A 17,649-nucleotide genomic window follows, 5' to 3' on the forward strand; every position below is an offset into this window, starting at 1 on the left:
TTTTTCACATGATGGGGAACACAATCCACAGACCTGTTTGCTGCATACCAGAACAAGAAGTGGCCATGCTGATGCTCAAGACAACACTCTCTGAGTGATGTTCTTCTCCCCTGGGACAAGGACCTTCTTTACACCTTTCCTCCGTTTCCTCTACTGCCGAAGGGACTAAGCTCACGGTCCTGATTGCTCCTACTTGGCCAAGATAGACCTGGTACCTTACCTGACACAGCTCACAATGTGCCTTCCAGTTTCCCTTCCAACCATTCCACATCTCCTCTCATAAGATAAAGCGTGTACCCTACATCCCTACTTTGGGATTCTCTGTCTCAAAGCATGGCTCCTGCATGGTTCCAGCATCTAGAAAGTTGATGCTCAAAGGAAGTACAAGAGTTTCTAATACACAGTAGAAAGTCCTCCACATGACTTATTTACCTGCAGAAATAGTCCAGGTTTCAGATTTGGTGTACATCGTAACAAATCTCTCCAATGTCAGAAACTCTCCCACATATTCTGGAATATTCTCTGACCCTTAAAGTCAGTATTGTCTCTAAACTCTATTAGGGTCCATCTTGCAGCTGTCACAGCTTTTCAACAACCCATAGAGGGGGACTCGGTACTATCACACCCAACCACTAAAAGATTCCTTAAGGGTATAATGAATTTCTTCCCTCAACCTTGACTCCTACCCCCTCGTGGGACCGAAACCTGGTACTGAAAGGCCTGACTAGGCCCCCCCTTTGAACCCATGGCCACCTGTTCGCTGATGTACCTATCAATGAAAACAGCCTTCCTGACAGCAATTACCTCAGTTAGAAGAATAGGGGAGATAGCTTTGATGGCACATCCCCCCCTAAACAGTATTCTTTCCAGGCAAGATTACACTCAGGCCTCATCCAAAATTCATCCCTAAGGTAACCTCCCCTTTTCACATGAATCAGTAAGTCCACCTTATAATCTTCTATCGCAAGCCTCACCAAGACAATAGGGAGGCTATACTACATACCTTAGATGTTAAGAGAGCTCTAGCATTCTACAAAGGCCTTCAGGAAGTCCCCATGACTTTTCCTCATTGTGGTGGAAAGATTCAACAGCTCAGCAGTATCAGCCCAAAGACTCTGTAAGCAGGTCTCGAATTGCATCAGACAGTGCTACCAAATTTGTAATGTGACACACACACCCCGACTCGATCCAGACATGTTCCTCAAGATCGATTTCCTCATCTGTCGCTTTTTTCAAGGATGTCCCTGTCTCAGAAACCTGCAGAGCAGAGACATGGACGTCAGGCCACACTTTTGCAGAACACTATGCGATCTCTTGGGACTCTGCCTCTGATGCCATCTTCGGCTCCACAGTACTGTCATCTCTAACTGACGCCACTCCGAAGTCCCAGGCCTCCAAAAGGGGTACTGCTCAGGAGTCACCTGCAGTGTGTTATGCATATAAGAAGCACACGGGATCTTTTTCAGGGGAAAATCCTTCATCAACTCAGATTTCACCATTCCAAGTATTGTTCCAGGGATTTGAATTCCCCATGCCTGTACTTACTTTTTTATATATACGTCTGCCACTATGCCCTCAGGGCTTCCAAGCTGTTTTCCAATTTTTTTATTTGTTGCCTGCCTGCTTGTCTGGGCCCTATTCTGCTTTCCTCATTGAACTGTCCCTTTTTGTGGACACAGGCTTTGTTCCACTACCAATTTAGCAAGGAGGGTGGGCTCCTCAACGAGCCCCCACCCTTCCTGGTCTCTTTCCTAAAACATTTCCTTCAAAATTGTGAAATCACCACAATATCACTCACAAAATATACTACACTGCCCAGACACCTATATCCTTCAGAGTTTGGTTTAACAGAGCAAGATCTGTTTAAAAGGAGTAATCTCTTGAACAAAGTATCATCTTTGATTGCTTCCTTTTAAACATTTCCTACACAGGTGCTACCACTATTTGCCCACACTCCTATATCCTTCAGAGTTGGGTCTCACATAGAAAATACCGCCTAAACATATTTCTTTATGAATCTCTTTTACCTTTATAACTCTTCCGCGCCCACGCTCATGCTGGGACTTACAAAACACAAAAGTCTATACCCACTAAAAAGAACTCTGCCTGACAGAGCAGGAGGGGGAAACACTAAGCCCCCTACCTTTTGGGCTCGATTCTGCTACGACCAAGAGTATATCATCTATGCAATTTTTCCCCGACAGATGGGTAGGAGCGAGGACTCTAACCCTCCCCCTTATGGCCCAGCACTTCTATGACCGGGGGTGTATATAACTAGACAGTTTGTATATATCTTATCTATATCGTTTTCCCCAACAGACGGGTTGGAGCGAGGGCTCTAATCCTCCCCTTATTGCCCGACACTTCTACGCCCAGGGTTGTGCACACCTGAATGATTGATCACTTTATACGTATGGTATACTTTTTAACAATATTTAGCAGTATGTTCAACAATCACAGTGCATGTCTTCTCCCTTTCGCAATTCTCCACCAAAAATGTTGTGCTTATAAGAAGCACACGGAATCTTTTTCAGGGGAAAAGGCAATACGCCGCGTTTATTGAAGATACAACAATTAGCATATGCATTCAGTCACACCACACACACAAACACACACACTGTCCTGCCGGTCGATGTTATAGTTACCAGTCCAAAGTCCGGATCAACCTAATGACCAGCTAGGTTGATCACCAGTAGGGAGGAGCCAGGTTTCATCGGTCGCAACACGATGCTTCGGGGAAGTCTTGGCAGGATGAACCCTAAGTTTCATGGCAAGGCACCCTGTTTATATAGTGATTTTCCTTCATTGGGATCAATGAGTTTTGCACTATCATGCTGTAATCAATTGTTGTTTGACGAGTGCTTGTTTGTTTTTTTTTAACTTGTCCTTCTTATTCTTTATCTTGTTCTTTCATCAAGTTCCTCAGGGAGTTATCCCATGCTGGTTTTGATCACAGCTATTTTGTCCCCATTGATAGGTGCCTGTCTTATTTTTAGAGTCATTAATTTGCCCTCCTCTGACATTTCAATAGGAGCGTGTTGCAGCCTCCTGGCGCCCTTGCATTTGTTTCTGGTTTCTTTCTTGTACATCTGGCTCAGCGATGGCCTTCACACTTATTTCTTTACACATACATTCCTCATTTGCACACAAAACAAAATTAATTTACACAGAACATTTTGAACAGAAACATCCTTCTACTCTGTATCCAGCAATCACTCACACCCCCTGTAGTTACTGTTCTTTGTTCCAGTTTCTTTCCGGTATCCTTGGGGGTGGAGAGGCTATCTCTTGTGCCAGCTGAAGACAAAATGAAGGGGTCTCCCAGGGGTTTAAATAGACTCTCTTGTGGGCAGAGACCCCCCTCCTCTCGTCTATGCAAAGTCCAGCTCCACGATGGAGTTTTGGAGTCACATGGGCAAGTTACATGTCCATGCATGACTCCGTTTTTACAGACAGCAGCCATTGTCCACATGCTACACCTCTACCCCTATATAACACGACCCAATATAACACAGATTCGGATATAATGCAGTAAAGCAGCGCTCCGGGGAGGTGGGGCTGCGTGCTCCGGTGGATCAACGCAAGTTCGATATAACGTGGTTTCACCTATTACACGGTGTGATGGGGTTGGGACTCACCACCGCAGGGCTTCCTGCTGACTCGTCAGGGAATTAGCTCAGTCCAGTGTGGAGCGCCCTTCACTGGTGGTGTCCTGTCCGTCTCTCACTCTCTCTTGGACCCGTGTTGCTCCTTCCTTGTGACGTCCTCTTCAAGACACTGTCCTCCAGCAGTGCCTCCTAGTCCTCGTTCACCCCCTTTCGGGGGGGGGGTTATCAGCAGTCTTTCACTTTGCCCAGCCACAGCGGCCAACCACACCCCAAAGTCTAACCCCTTTTGCCAGGGGTCCAGTGCAGTCCACTATCGCCACATCCAACAGCTGGGTGTATGTGCCATGGGGAAGGGGGGGGGACCCAGGCCCGCCCTCTACTCTGGGTCCCGACCCAGGGACCCTTTGGCGGCAGCCTTCCTGCCCTCCTTCTCTCCCCTTGTCTGCCTCTCTCCCTGGGTCACTTCCCCTTCATCCCCTTTGCACCGGCCCGGCCCTTCCCTCGGGGCCTGCAGCCTGGCAGATACTGGGCTGGAGTTCCTTCTGCTCCCATCGCCTGCTCCGGACTGCGCTGTCCCTGGTGCTAGTCCCCTTGCACAGGAGACAGACCTTCGCCCTCTGAAGGCCTGGGAGAGACTGCCTGCTCCCTTCCTGGGCAGCCTTTATATAGGGCTGAGCCTGGCCCTGATTGGCTATCTCTTACTCAGCCTCTGACTCCCTAGCAAGCCTTCTCTGAATGGCCGCCCACCTGCACAGCCTCTCTGGCCTGCTGGAGCCCCCTCTAGTATAGGAGTGGGGCAGCCACCCCACTACACACAGTAAGATTTTTTTGGCTCCCAAGGACAGCGTTATATCGGGGTAGTGTACCTTGAACGTCCTCGTGTAGACTTCTTATGTGGATTGGAGCCTTCCAAGATCCATTGTGTGTTAAGTGCTTCTTGATTGGGCTTCTTGTACTTGCAAATTCCTTTCTAAAGAAGCTGACCAAATACCTTACTATGGCTATTTAAAATCAAACAAGCATACAGCCAGTATTCATACCTTCGAATACAACAATGACACATGCATACAAATAGGATGAACATATTCAGTAGATGGTAACCTTTACATAGGTATGTTACATGGCATATGCAGCATAAAACATATTCTAGTTATGTTGTATATACAGTCATAAACATATTTCTATAAAGCCTTATGGGGTGCACCGTCACAGGACGCTGCTACCAAAGTTCTCCGATCAGCAACACAGGGACGCAGACACACCTGCAGTGGAGCACTCATAAGGACGCACATCTCAAAGAACCATCATTACTGCACAAGGTGAATAACTTCTTCTCTATCAGAGATCTTCATTGAAAGATATCCTCCCCATGTCAGAACAACCTTTAAAACATTGTCATCTTTTCTCAATCAAGTGAATTATTAGTGCATCAGTTGTTTAGCCAATGGTACTGCAACCAGCAGTTGTCAAATTCAGCTGTTATTTTCATTCCAAACCTTGTACAAAGCAAAAGGAGAGAGCCTCTGAGGGAAATAGCCTCGTACCTGAGGAGTTTGAGTTAGTTCCCAGAGGTTGGAGTAGGGCATGTTGAACCTCTCAGCAGACAGCCTAAAAGGGAAAACCACACACATGGATGACCCAGACTGAGAGAGTTCTGCAGTCTCAGGTTCATTTTTCATCTTCTTTCTTCTATCAAACCGCAAAGGACTTCTCTACTGCTGGAGACAGCAACAGCTGCCCTCTGTGGGCTAGCAAACCCTTCATATACAGGGGGTGACCTGGATAAAAAGTTCTTGTGTGCTTATCTACTGGCAGGGTGGAATTATACCCAAGTGTCTGGACTGGCTTAGAGGATATGAAAGAGAAACTTAATTGGGTATGGAAAACTTTCTGTTTAAACAGCCATCTACTTTATATCCTTCCTTAGAATGTTAAAAACATTTTTTCAAACTTTTGCCTAACACTCATTTACCTTACTTAACAAATTTAGGCCAGTTGAGCATTTATAGGTCGATAAATCTTACATGTTCAAATACAGAAATTTTAAACTTTCCTAGACACATGGTCCTCTAAAATAAGTAGGACCCGTCTTGATGACTGACCCAGTTTTAATCTTTACTACTGAGTTATTAAAACGAATAGTTCCCCCCTCAGATAACACATTAATTTCATGCAAAGAAGTTTTTCTTTTTTTTCTTTTTCTTTCTTTCAGGATTTTTTTTTAGCAACAAATATTTAACGCTTCCTGTTTTGTTCTTATTTTGTAGATTGCACCAGTAGAAAATGACAATAGCTATGATGAACTCAAAAGAGATGCTAAGATGTGTTTATCATTAATGTCTCAGGGATTGCTATATCCTCAACAAGTGCCTTTGGTACTCCAGGTGCTAAAACAAGTGAGTGTGATCTAAATTGTTTTAATGAATGTACATCACTTTAAAACCTGTTGAGCTTGTTATTCATACAAGGTAACTTGAGTTAACAATTTTGAAACTAAGTATTTCTTATTTCCTGCCAGTGCTACATGTGCAAAGGTCTTCTGCAGTTTTTGAAATGGTTTGCTGCTTATATTCTTTGAGTCTGTATAGTGACACTGTTGTTAGTGTAACTACTTTATTCATTCATTTCTATATTGAAGTGGCATACATCTCACCAAAATCATGAAGAATGTTTAAGTACTTAGTTAAACTCTTGATTGCAGTAATTCGCTGTACACCAGCCAAAAAGGCAGCACTACTGAGACTGCTGACTTCCTTTGCTTTGTAATAAATTCCATGTTAGTGTTTGGTCATCAGGAACAATAATCTGAATTAACTTTGTAAAATGGCTTTTGTATCAGCTTCCAATTTTTATTTGATTGATTGATTGATTGCCAAGCAGAAATACATACTAATAAAGCATTAAACTCTTTGTAAAGAAAGGATTGCCTTTCTTCTAGTTTGTTCACTAAAAATTATACCCAGTGTTTGAAAGTATAGTTATCTTAAGCGGAAAAAGGATTAAACTTACATTTAGGTTCCTATGAGTATAAATCCTGTAAGGGAAAAATACATGAACGTTATGAATGTTTCACATTTTGTTTCTAACAAAATACTATCTCAAAAAAGTTCTGTTTCCAGTTTTATTTTTTACTTGTCAAATATTTGCCCCAAATGGGATGTAAAATTTATTTTAAGGAATAAAAATAAGTAAGGGTTTAGTAACAAGTCGGCTTAAAATAAAAATGTCACTTTGAAAGGGACGTAGTTACGGCTAAGATTTAGTAATGGGTATTTTTAGTGAAAGTCATGGATAGGACACTGGCAACAAACAAAAATTCACAGCCCCGTGACCTTGTCCATGACTTGTACTATACACCCCTGATTAAATCTTGGGTGTCCTGGGAGGCTCTGGGGGCACTCTGGGGGTGTACTCCAGGAAAGCCACCTGCCGCCGCTCTGGGGGAATGCTCCAGGGAATGCTCCCTCTATTCGACATTGGTGAGGCCTCATCTGGAGTACTGTGTCCAGTTTTGGGCCCCACACTACAAGAAGGATGTGGATAAATTGGAGAGAGTCCAGCGAAGGGCAACAAAAATGATTAGGGGTCTGGAACACATGACTTATGAGGAGAGGCTGAGGGAACTGGGATTGTTTAGTCTGCAGAAGAGAAGAATGAGGGGGGATTTGATAGCTGCTTTCAACTACCTGAGAGGTGGTTCCAGAGAGGATGGTTCTAGACTATTCTCAGTGGTAGAAGAGGACAGGACAAGGAGTAATGGTCTCAAGTTGCAGTGGGGGAGGTTTAGGTTGGATATTAGGAAAAAAAATTTTCACTAGGAGGGTGGTGAAACACTGGAATGCTTTACCTAGGGAGGTGGTAGAATCTCCTTCCTTAGAAGTTTTTAAGGTCAGGCTTGACAAAGCCCTGGCTGGGATGATTTAATTGGGGATTGGTCCTGCTTTGAGCAGGGGGTTGGACTAGATGACCTCCTGAGGTCCCTTCCAACCCTGATATTCTATGATTCTAGGGTGCCCGCCGCCACTGCTGATGGGGGACCACCCAGGAACACTGCTGCTGGCGGGGGTGGGGCAACCGAGGACCACCAGTGTTGCTGTGCGGCCCAGTGCGGCTCGGGTATCCTTGCGGTCAGGCGCACTGGAAGGCTGCAGAAGTCACAGAGGTCCCGGAAAGTTACAGAATCTGTGACTTCCGTGACCTCTGTGGCAGACTCACAGCATTAGACATAGAACAGATTTCCAGTTGACTATCTCAAAAACAAGTTGAAATGTAGTTTCAGAAAGCAGCATGTTCTGTTGGGTCCCTCTCCTATTTTTTGTGGTTTTACAATGGTATTTTTCTGTTAAAATGTATGTCTGTCCTATTTGTAACTTTGTGAAAGACCCACACAAATGAAAAGGAAAACAGACTATACAGAGAAATGGAGAAACTGATAGTATACAAAGTGCTATCAAATGCACAAAATAAAAAAATTGAGCAAATGGATTTTTCCTTTAATCTTTCAACCTTCATCTACTCTAGAAAAATTACCCATTACTGAAAATGGGTGTCAGCAGTGGATGCAGTCAAAGTGGTGGTACTAGTTCAACTTTCACCCATTGCTTACATCTTTTGTCAGTAACAAGCATTTTTTTCACAGTTAAAGTCCACTATACAGACAATTTCAATGCAAAATTGAGCATAACTAAACTTTTTGGCCACTTAGAATAGGCTGGTATCTGAGGTCATGAACAAATCAAAAGGTGTGATCTGTTTAGTTTCTCAGTTATATATCCAGTACTACAAATATTAAGTATTTAGATGCTTTGGAAATTTAGCCTAAAAGAACATAAACAAAACAAAGCTAACTATAAGGTGGGAAACCAACTTTTATGCGTAACTTGCTGCAGCAGCACAAAAGGTTTAAGTAATGGTACATGACAATATTTAGAGTAAATCAAAGAGCTTGTCTACATGCCCTTGTTTTTAATTCCAACTGTTTAATCTTTGTTGCTTTCAGACAGCAAGAAGCAGTTCTTGGCATGCTAGGTACACAATACTGACCTACCTCCAGACTATGGTATTTTATAATCTCTTTATCTTCCTCAACAATGAAGAAGCTGTCAATGACATAAGATGGTTGGTTATAAAACTTTTGGAAGATGAACAGCTTGAGGTAAACATGAAGTTATACCTATTCCCATGTATTTTAACTTTCAGTGAAAGACATGGAATGTGAATAAAAGAAGCAGAACTAAAGTTTTTTTATATTTATCTTTATATATCTAGTTTCTTGCCTCTTACTGTGTAACTTCATACAAAGAATAGAAAGTTTGCCATATTTAGCACTAATAGAAAATGCATTTGTGTTTAGTTTCTTGAATATATAATAAAAATGCTAACTTGTATAGAATTGTATTCTATATAAAATTCTACTTTCAGCAGGAAAACAAAATTGTTCCAGAAAGCATTTCATTAGCAATAATAAAATGGCACAAGCCCCCCAATGTTTTCTGTCCTGTTTTAAATACAGTTGGAAGAGAGGTAGTATCTTTACAGTACTAAGTACATAATGGGTATTAGTAGAAAACCCAACCTTCAGATTTAAAATGCATTTCTACTCTAAAATCTGATTATGTAAAAATAACACTTTCTTACTCAGCAGAGGTTACCTGTGTGTATTCATTCACAGCAGCTGATTTTAGTGACAAAAGTAAGTTTTTACTTCATTTGACTCAGATTGGCAATACTGGTTCTGCAGTATTATGAGCAAGTGAACTGGACTCTGTCTAGGCTAATACATCAGAAATAAGTTCCTATTGCAGAACCAAATTCTGGCTTCAGTTCTGAATGTCTTCAGTAGAGTAGCACAGATATAATTTGAAGACAATGGAGTTGCCCACATCTGAGGGCAGAATTTGTCTTGCAGAGCCATTATTACTGATGTGATGCAAGAGTAATTTAAAAAACAAAAACAAAAAACCTAAGCCTGACTCAGATTCTAGGTTGAGTCTGCAGGACTGACTGTTAGAAAAAACATCTTTTTACTTTTTAAATTGAAAAAATTTGCTATGGAAGCCATCAAAATATAGAAACATAACTTTACAATGACATTTTATTCAGTTTCTTTTCAGAGTAGAAATGCATTTTAAATATCTTCCATTTATCACCACTGTTGAAGTAATTTTTAGTTTTGTGTCTTTGAGAGATTATCAATGTTACTAGGATTTTCCAGAAGTTTAGTCGGACTAAGGCCATGTCTACACTACAAAATTAAGTTGACATCAAGCCTCCGATTTAAGCAATTTGATCTTGTGTGTCCGCACTACGCTCATTGTGTCAGCGGAGTGTATCCTCACTAGCAGGGCTTGCATTGATGCACAAAGTGCTGCACTGTGGGTAGCTATCCCACAGTGCAAGTAGCCAAGTGGAATTTTGGGTTGGGTTTGCAGTGCCTTACGAGACCAAAACATTGGCATGGGTGGTTATGGCAACATGGCGTTAGCCTCCCATGATGCACTTACGTCCCTCCCTCCCTTCCTGAAATCAGCAGCAAACAAACCAAACATTTTTCACATCTTTTTGCATAAACCTGGGTTACCCACGAGGACACCATAGCACGATAAGCATGGACCCTGCTCAGTTGTACACTGTTGTTGTGAGCATTACAAACACCTTGAGCCTTATCGTGCAGTATTTACATAGCCGATACAAGAGCCGCCACATGGAGTAGTGTGATGCCACACAACCAGCCCTGCTGGAAGACCTAGAGCGGAGCAATTCACAGTTGCTGGTGACAGTCACGCATCACCTTGACAGGGTTTAGCGCCATTTCTGGGCCCGGGAAACAAGCACTGACTGGTGGGACTGCATCGTTATGCAGCTGTGGGATGATGAGCAGTGGCTGCAGAACTTTTGAATGTGTAAGGCCACTTTCCAGGATCTGTGTGAAGAGCTTTCCTCAGCCCTGAAGTGTAGCAATACTAAAATGAGAGCTGCTCTGACAGTGGAGAAGCGAGTGGCGATAGCTGTGTGGAAGCTTGCAATGCTAGACTGCTACCGGTCAGTGTTGCATCAATTTGGAGTGGATAAATCTACAGTGGGATCTGTTGTGATCCAAGTTTGCAGGGTCATTAAAAGACTTCTGCTAAGAAGGATAGTGACTCTGGGCAACGTGCAGGACATAGTGGATGGTTTTGCCGTGATGGGGTTCCCTTACTGCAGTGGGGCGATAGACGGAACACACATCCCTATCTTGGCACCAGACCACCTTGCCAAAGAGTACATAAACTGAAAGGGGGACTTCTCAATGGTGTTGCAAACGCTGGTGGATCACAGGGGTGGTTTCACCGACACCAACGTGGAATAGTCGGGAAAGGTGCATGACACTCCTATCTTTAGGAACACAGATCTGTTCAGAAAGTTGCAAGCAGGGACTTTCTTTCCAGACTGCAAAATAACCATTGGTGATGTTGAAATGCCAATCATGATCCTGGGAGACCCAGCCTACCCCTTACTCCCATGGCTTATGAAGCCGTACACAGGTAGCCTGGACAGCGATAAGGACTGATTCAGCCATAGGCTGAGCAAGTGTAGAATGGTGATGAAATGTGCCTTTGGACCTTTAAAAGATCACTGGCGTTGTTTGCTTACTAGGTTAGACCTCAGTGAAAGCAGTATCCCCATTGTTATTGCTGCCTGCTGTGTGCTCCATAATATCTGTGAAACAAAGAGAGAAAAGTTTCTGCTGGGGTGGGGGGTTGAGGCAGATTGCCTGGCAGCCAATTTTGAGCAGCCAGACACCAGGGGAATAAGAAGAGCACACTGAGGGACTTTGCATCTCCAGGAGGCTTTGAAAACCAGTTTCAGCAATGAGCCAGAGTAATGTGACACTTACCTGTGTTGTTCCTTACCAAACTGTCCCCTCCATTGCATTTTCTTCCCTGTAAACTCCACCCCCACCAACCACCGTGTGCTGAATGGATAAAGAGCCTTTTCTGCTCAGTCCATTAAGTTTTACTATGCACACAAACACACAGAGAAAGCTAGGAAAAGTAAGATAACCTGGAGCAAAAAGGGCTGATAACACTGTGGGGGGAGAAACAAGGAAAGCTTGCTTACAGATGCACTGCAGTAACAATCAAAGGTGTGGGAATGGGCTCCTTCTGGTCCTTGTGCCCTCCACTGGTGTTGAGTGCAAGGGATACCGAATACCCCCCCCATCCCCGCCTCATAGGACGGTTGTGGGAGGAGGATGTAGAACTTGGTGCTGATGGCAGCAGGTTCAGCATAGGCTGCAGAGGGACTCTAGCATCCAGCAGCCTTTCTTGGACCTCCACATGTCTGATTGCTTCTTCATAATCCGCAGCATCTCTTCCTGACTGGCATGCTCTTGTTCCCTGCATGCTCTCCTATCCTCCCCGTCCATATCCAGTTTCTCAGACAGTGTAATCCTCCATACTCTGAGCTCCGTCTTGTCACTCTCAGAGGCGCGCATTAACTGATTAAACATGTCCTCCCGAGTCGTCTTTTTCCGCCTTGTAATCTGGGAGGTACTCTGCAATCCTTTGCAGAAAGTTTCTGGGAAGGGCTACCTTATTTTGTCCACCACTGTGCCGTTCCGCTATGGGCTGGGATTCCTAGCATTTACACTCATCTCCATTGCCAAGGAAGACAACTCCGGCACGGGACTCTCGGCACTGCTCTCCATCACTAATGCAAGAAAGAATCAGAGAAAAACTGACCGGGGAGCATTCCCCAACCCCAAGGTCTGCGGGGCATAGAGATGCTGACAGTGTGTGACTCGTGCTGGGCCATTTGGAGATGCCAGCGGTGCATAAGATACTGTTGACTCCGACCCCGGGAAGGGCACCATTGAATCCAGCACCTTCGGACTCTCCACCAAGAGAGAGCCACCGGAGTTTGACAGCTCTGGTGCTACCATCCACACCGGAAGCATTTGAGGTAGCGAGGGAGTTAATGTCAGTCCCAGTACCACAATCTCCCACCATTCAGGAGCTAACACTGACAGCCCGGTGGAGGAGATCTCCGAATCTTTCCATGCCCTGGTAGACATCTTAGCAGCTTCAGGGCCATCGTGGGTAGCTCTGCCTTTGAACGATGCAATTTTGGACCCCATCAGGGCCTTATGGCAGACTCCTGCGTCCCTTCAACCTATTGCAAAGAGGATGGAGATAAAATACTTTGTCCCTCCCAAAGGGTATGAATTTCTACACATTCACATACCACCGGGCTCGTTGGTTGTTTCAGTGGCAAATGAGCAGGAGCAGCAAAGTCAGCAAGGGCCGACTCCCAAGGCCAAAGATGCCAAAAAACTGGACCTTTTTGGCAGGAAGGTGTACTCAACTGGCGGCCTCCATCTCAGGATAGCAAACCAGCAAGCACTCCTGAGCCAATATGATTTCAACTCCTGGAGTGCAATAGCGAAATTCAAGGAGCTTTTGCCTCAGGAGTCAGGCGAGTTCTTGGCCCTAGCTTTAGAGGGGAAATCGGTGGCAAGGAAGTCCCTTCAGGCAGCTTTGGATGTGGCAGACTCAGCAGCCCGATCCATGGCTTCAGCTGTGATCGTGAGAAGAAGCTCATGGCCTCAGTCCTTGGGGTTGCCCTCTGAGGTGCAGCAGACTGTGCAGGACCTTCCATTTGAAGGCAAGCTGATCTTTTCTGAACAAACAGACTTGAAGCTGCCTAGTCTGAAAGACTCCAGAGCCACCCTGAAATCCCTGGAGTTGCGTACACCGGCTCCTGCCAGGAAGCACTCTAAGCCCTAACCGATGGCACGCTTCTACCCCCCACAGCAGAGACAAGACTATAGCAGAAGAAGGAGTAAAGGCTACAAGAAGTTCTCCATCCCAGTCCTTGTCTGCCCCGGTGCCTGCCTCCCTCTCCGCACTCCCGAGGCAATCTGCAGGGTCTAAGCAGGCCTTTTGTTGGAATGCATCAGGACAATGTGTGGATCTGATTTCTCCTATATTTGTGGTCTGGTTATCCCACTTCTAGTAGGGATGGGCCCGCATTACCTCAAATCGCTGGATGCTACACACGATAGAACTGGGATACACTCTTCAAGTCAGTTGTTCCCCTCCTTCCCAACCTCCCTTCCCATCCCTCTTCAAGGACCTTCTCACAAGCAACTTCTGGACCAGGAGGTGCAGTCGCTTCTAAGGTGGGAGCAGTGGAAGACGTTCCACCGGAGCTAAGGGGGTCAGAGGTTCTAGTGCATTCGAACTGCTGACAATGTGCTCTCTGCTCTATCTGTTCTGGAAGCTGTCCTCCCTGGCCACCATTACTTTAGCCAGAAGGGTTTCAGAGATCCAAGCCGTTACTTCAGAACCACCATACACAGTCTTTTTCAAGGACAAGATGCAGCTGCAGCCCCACCCGACCTTCCTGCCAAAGGTAGTCTCACAATTCCATAATAACTAGGTTATCTTCCTATCCTATTCATTATAAGAAACCACATTCTAACAGGGAGGAACAGACACACCATGTGCTGGATGTTTGGCGTGCACTAGCGTTTTACATGGAAAGGACTGAACTCTTTTGGAAATCTACTCGGCTCTTTATAGCCATTGCAGACAGAATGAAAGGCTGTCCACTCTCAGCTCACAGAATCTCATCGTGGATCATTTCCTGTATCCGCACATGCTACAACCTAGTGAAGGTCCCAGCTCCTCCACTGAGAGCCCTTTCTACAAGAGTCTCAAGCATTATTGGCTGCGTTCGTGGCCCAAGTTCTGATTCAGGACATCTGTAGGGCAGCAACATAGTCATCAGTCCACACTTTTGCATCCCACTACGCCATCACCCAGCAAGCTAGAGACGATGTGGGTTTCAGCCAAGTAGTGTTACAGTCAGTGTGCCAATGAACTCCAAACTCTCGAGTGGTGCAGCTGCTTGGGAGTCACCTACATTGGAATGGACATGAACAAGTACTCGAAGAAGAAAAAATAGTTACTAGCCTTCTGTAACTACTGTTTTTCGAGATGTGTTGCTTATGTCCATTCCAAACCCGCTCCGCACCCCCCGCACCCCGGTCTGCCCTTCTGTTGGAGTTAGGCAGCAAGAAGGAACTGAGGGGACAGCAGGTCGGTGGGGCCCTATATACCACCGTTATGAGGGTGTGACTCCAAGGGGTACCAGAGCCAACCCAAACAATACTACTCAGGGGAAAACTTTCCAGCAGTGGTGCTCGGAGCAAGTAGACACATCTTGAAGAACAACAGTTACAGGAAGTTAGTAACTGTTTTTTTCAAGTTCCTAAGTAACTTAAATGCATCCAACTTAAAAGCCAGATGTTGATTTGAGAAAACCTAATATCTCATTGGAGAACAGATAGGCCATAAGTATTCTGACCATCAAAGCAGTATTCTGTGTATTAGAAATGTTGAGAAATTTGGTTTCTAGGAAACTACTAATGCTCAGGATGCACAAATCAAAGCAATTCAAATCCAAATGGTGATTTTAATGCATGTGTGCTCTTGAGAGCACTCGTGGGCATGAATGCGAGGTGCATTACAAAGAGCGTTCATGGGAACCTCAAATGTTTATCAGCAGGGCTTCTAATTTGTGAAATTCTTCCTTTCAGTAAAGCTTTTTAAATTAACATTATACCAATAATGTATTGGATATATTAAAAAGGGTTTTATGAAATCACATGGGTTTGATTGTATATATATAATGTATAATATATAATGTACAGTGCAGAATCATAGTGAGAAATGTTAATGTTTCAGCCAGAACTGAGCCCTTTTACCTCTGGTCCCCAAATACCAGTTTGTTCTGTGTATTATTTGTAAAGGACAACTTTTCCATAATGCCTAACTAAAAGTTCATTTTCATGTAACATGTTTCTCTTCTTTGAAGGACAAGAAGTCCCTCTTGTGTCATGCTTTTGTATAAAATCTGTTTAAAATTGGGCTGAAAAGTCTCACTGTTATGAAAATCTAAGCTGTGAAAGGTGAATTGCAAGTAATTTAAAAAACATAAATATAGAATTAATATTTCAAATTGTGCGAGATTGTAGTTTGTATTTAAAGAACAGCACTTTAACCCTCTGCTCCCAATGCACTGGCTCCATTCTCCAGCAGGTCTCTTTGGTACCAGTCATGTCACTGCACGTTATAGTATTACAGTAGAACAAGAGCTGTGAGCCTGGATAATTTGTTATCCATACTAATCAAAGCATGCATCACATAATCCCACATTTACAAAATTTACAAAAATTGATGTTCACTTTTAATAGTTACATAGATTTGCAAATAATTAGATAAAACGTATGTCCTTGAACTGCCAAGGTAGATATCAGCAAAAGCTATTTTGTGTAGTAATCTCTTGCAATCATGTTGTTACCATGGAAACTTTACTTTACTGTAGCAGTAATCTTGCTTTTTCATTATAAGAATTGGCAAGTTCCAGTATGTTTCAGTAATTATCATAGCATTGCTTTCATCGTGCTATATTTAATGAGAGGGTGATTTCAAGTCTATATACCTTGTCTCTTTGTTCTGGGCTGAAACGTGACAGACAAATTCTTAATTCTGAAGTGGATTTTCAGGTTATTTTAAGTAAAAATGCTAAAATTGATGGTTCTCCCCACCACTTCTTTTGCCTCTCTCTTAATGGACTTTTTAAATTTCTAGTATTTCTCATGGGTTCCTCAGGAATCAGTTCCACAGTTCTCAGCCCAGCCCTCATGTTTGCAGTTTTGTTGTAGCTGTGTTGGTCCCAGGACATGAGAGACACAAGGTGGGTGAGGTAATATCTCTTTTTGGACCAACTTCTGTTGCTGGAAGGGACAAACTTTCAGGCTTCATAGAGCTCTTCCTCAAGTCTGGAGAAGGAATCTAGAGTGTCCAAGCTAAATGCAAGGTGGGACAGACTAAGCATAAGCATGTTGTAGATGACCACTTAAAATGAAATGGGCAATGAACAGCTCTGCAGTTGTAGGACAATGGCGGGTTCCTAGGCAGCAGGGTGTGTTACAAGTTGTTGTAATGGGCCATAAAACCCATGTCCTAGGCCTTGTCTATACTACACAGTTCTGTTGACAAAAGTCAGGTTTTGTTGGCAAAACAGTGGAGGTATACACGCTACAGTGCTACCTCTGCTGACAAAACTCTCCTGCTTTGCTCACAAAATAAAACCACCTTGACAAGAAGCGTAGAACTTTTTGCGACAAAGTTACATCAACAAAGTATCAGTGTAGATATCCCACTTGATTATGTCACTGTAAATGACCTCCAGGAGATATCCCACAATGCCTAACCTGACCACTCTCATCAACACTCTGGTGTCCTACACCCAGGTACGCAGGCATCCGCCCCTCCCCCTTTAAAGGCCAGGGAATTTTTGAAATTCCACTTCCTATTTGCTCGGCGTGAACAGCTCACATTGCATCTTCCCAGCTGACCATGGCAGCTCCATGAAGCAAACGCTTTCCCGCTTGGAGCACACCTGAATTGTTGGATCTGTTTGCACTTTGGGGAGAGGAGGCTGTGCGATCCCAGCTCCACTCCAGTCATAGGAACTTAGATACCTGCGGGCAGATTTCTCGTGGCTTGTTGGATAAGAGCTATGAACGGGACACACATCAGTGCCATGTGAAGGTAAAGGAGCTGAGGCAGGCGCACCAGAAGGCAAGGGAGGCAAACCGTCGCTCTGGTGCTGCACCGAAGACGTGCCTCTTCTATAAGGAGCTGGGCCCAACCTTCACTGCCAAGAGACCTGGGGATACTGCGGGGGTGGCTGGAGACAGCAGACAGCAGACTCAACCCCAAGGACAAAGTGGTGGACAAGGCTGAACTCACCAAGTTTAGGGTTTTCGCTAAGATGTACACTTGCCAAGGGACAGTGAGAAAGTGATTGATATATTAAGAGGTATATTTTACTATAATGTTTCGTTGTTGTGCGTGACCATCATAATTCTGCAGAAGCACAAGAAACAATACACAGATGTGACATTCAGGGGTACCCCTACACACTGGCAGAGCGCCTCTGCCAGATAAGGAAGTGACCAAGGCGGAGCAGGAAGGAGACGTTCCAA

The 17,649-nt window shown here is 44.3% G+C and overlaps 1 protein-coding gene across 4 annotated transcripts in view; it reads left to right on the forward strand.

The window, feature by feature from the left end:
* The window catches only part of PSME4 (proteasome activator subunit 4), a 209,455-nt gene that overhangs the window by 173,912 nt on the left and 17,894 nt on the right, over positions 1–17,649 (forward strand). For all 4 annotated transcript variants that reach the window (XM_037895876.2, XM_037895877.2, XM_037895875.2 and 1 more), the window contains 2 exons: positions 5,876–6,004; positions 8,608–8,763. In XM_037895876.2, coding sequence (XP_037751804.1) covers positions 5,876–6,004; positions 8,608–8,763 — 285 coding nt within the window. The remainder of the gene's footprint in view (positions 1–5,875; positions 6,005–8,607; positions 8,764–17,649) is intronic.

This window comes from Chelonia mydas, chromosome 3 (assembly GCF_015237465.2).
Source record: "Chelonia mydas isolate rCheMyd1 chromosome 3, rCheMyd1.pri.v2, whole genome shotgun sequence".
Classification (NCBI taxonomy): domain Eukaryota; kingdom Metazoa; phylum Chordata; order Testudines; family Cheloniidae; genus Chelonia; species Chelonia mydas.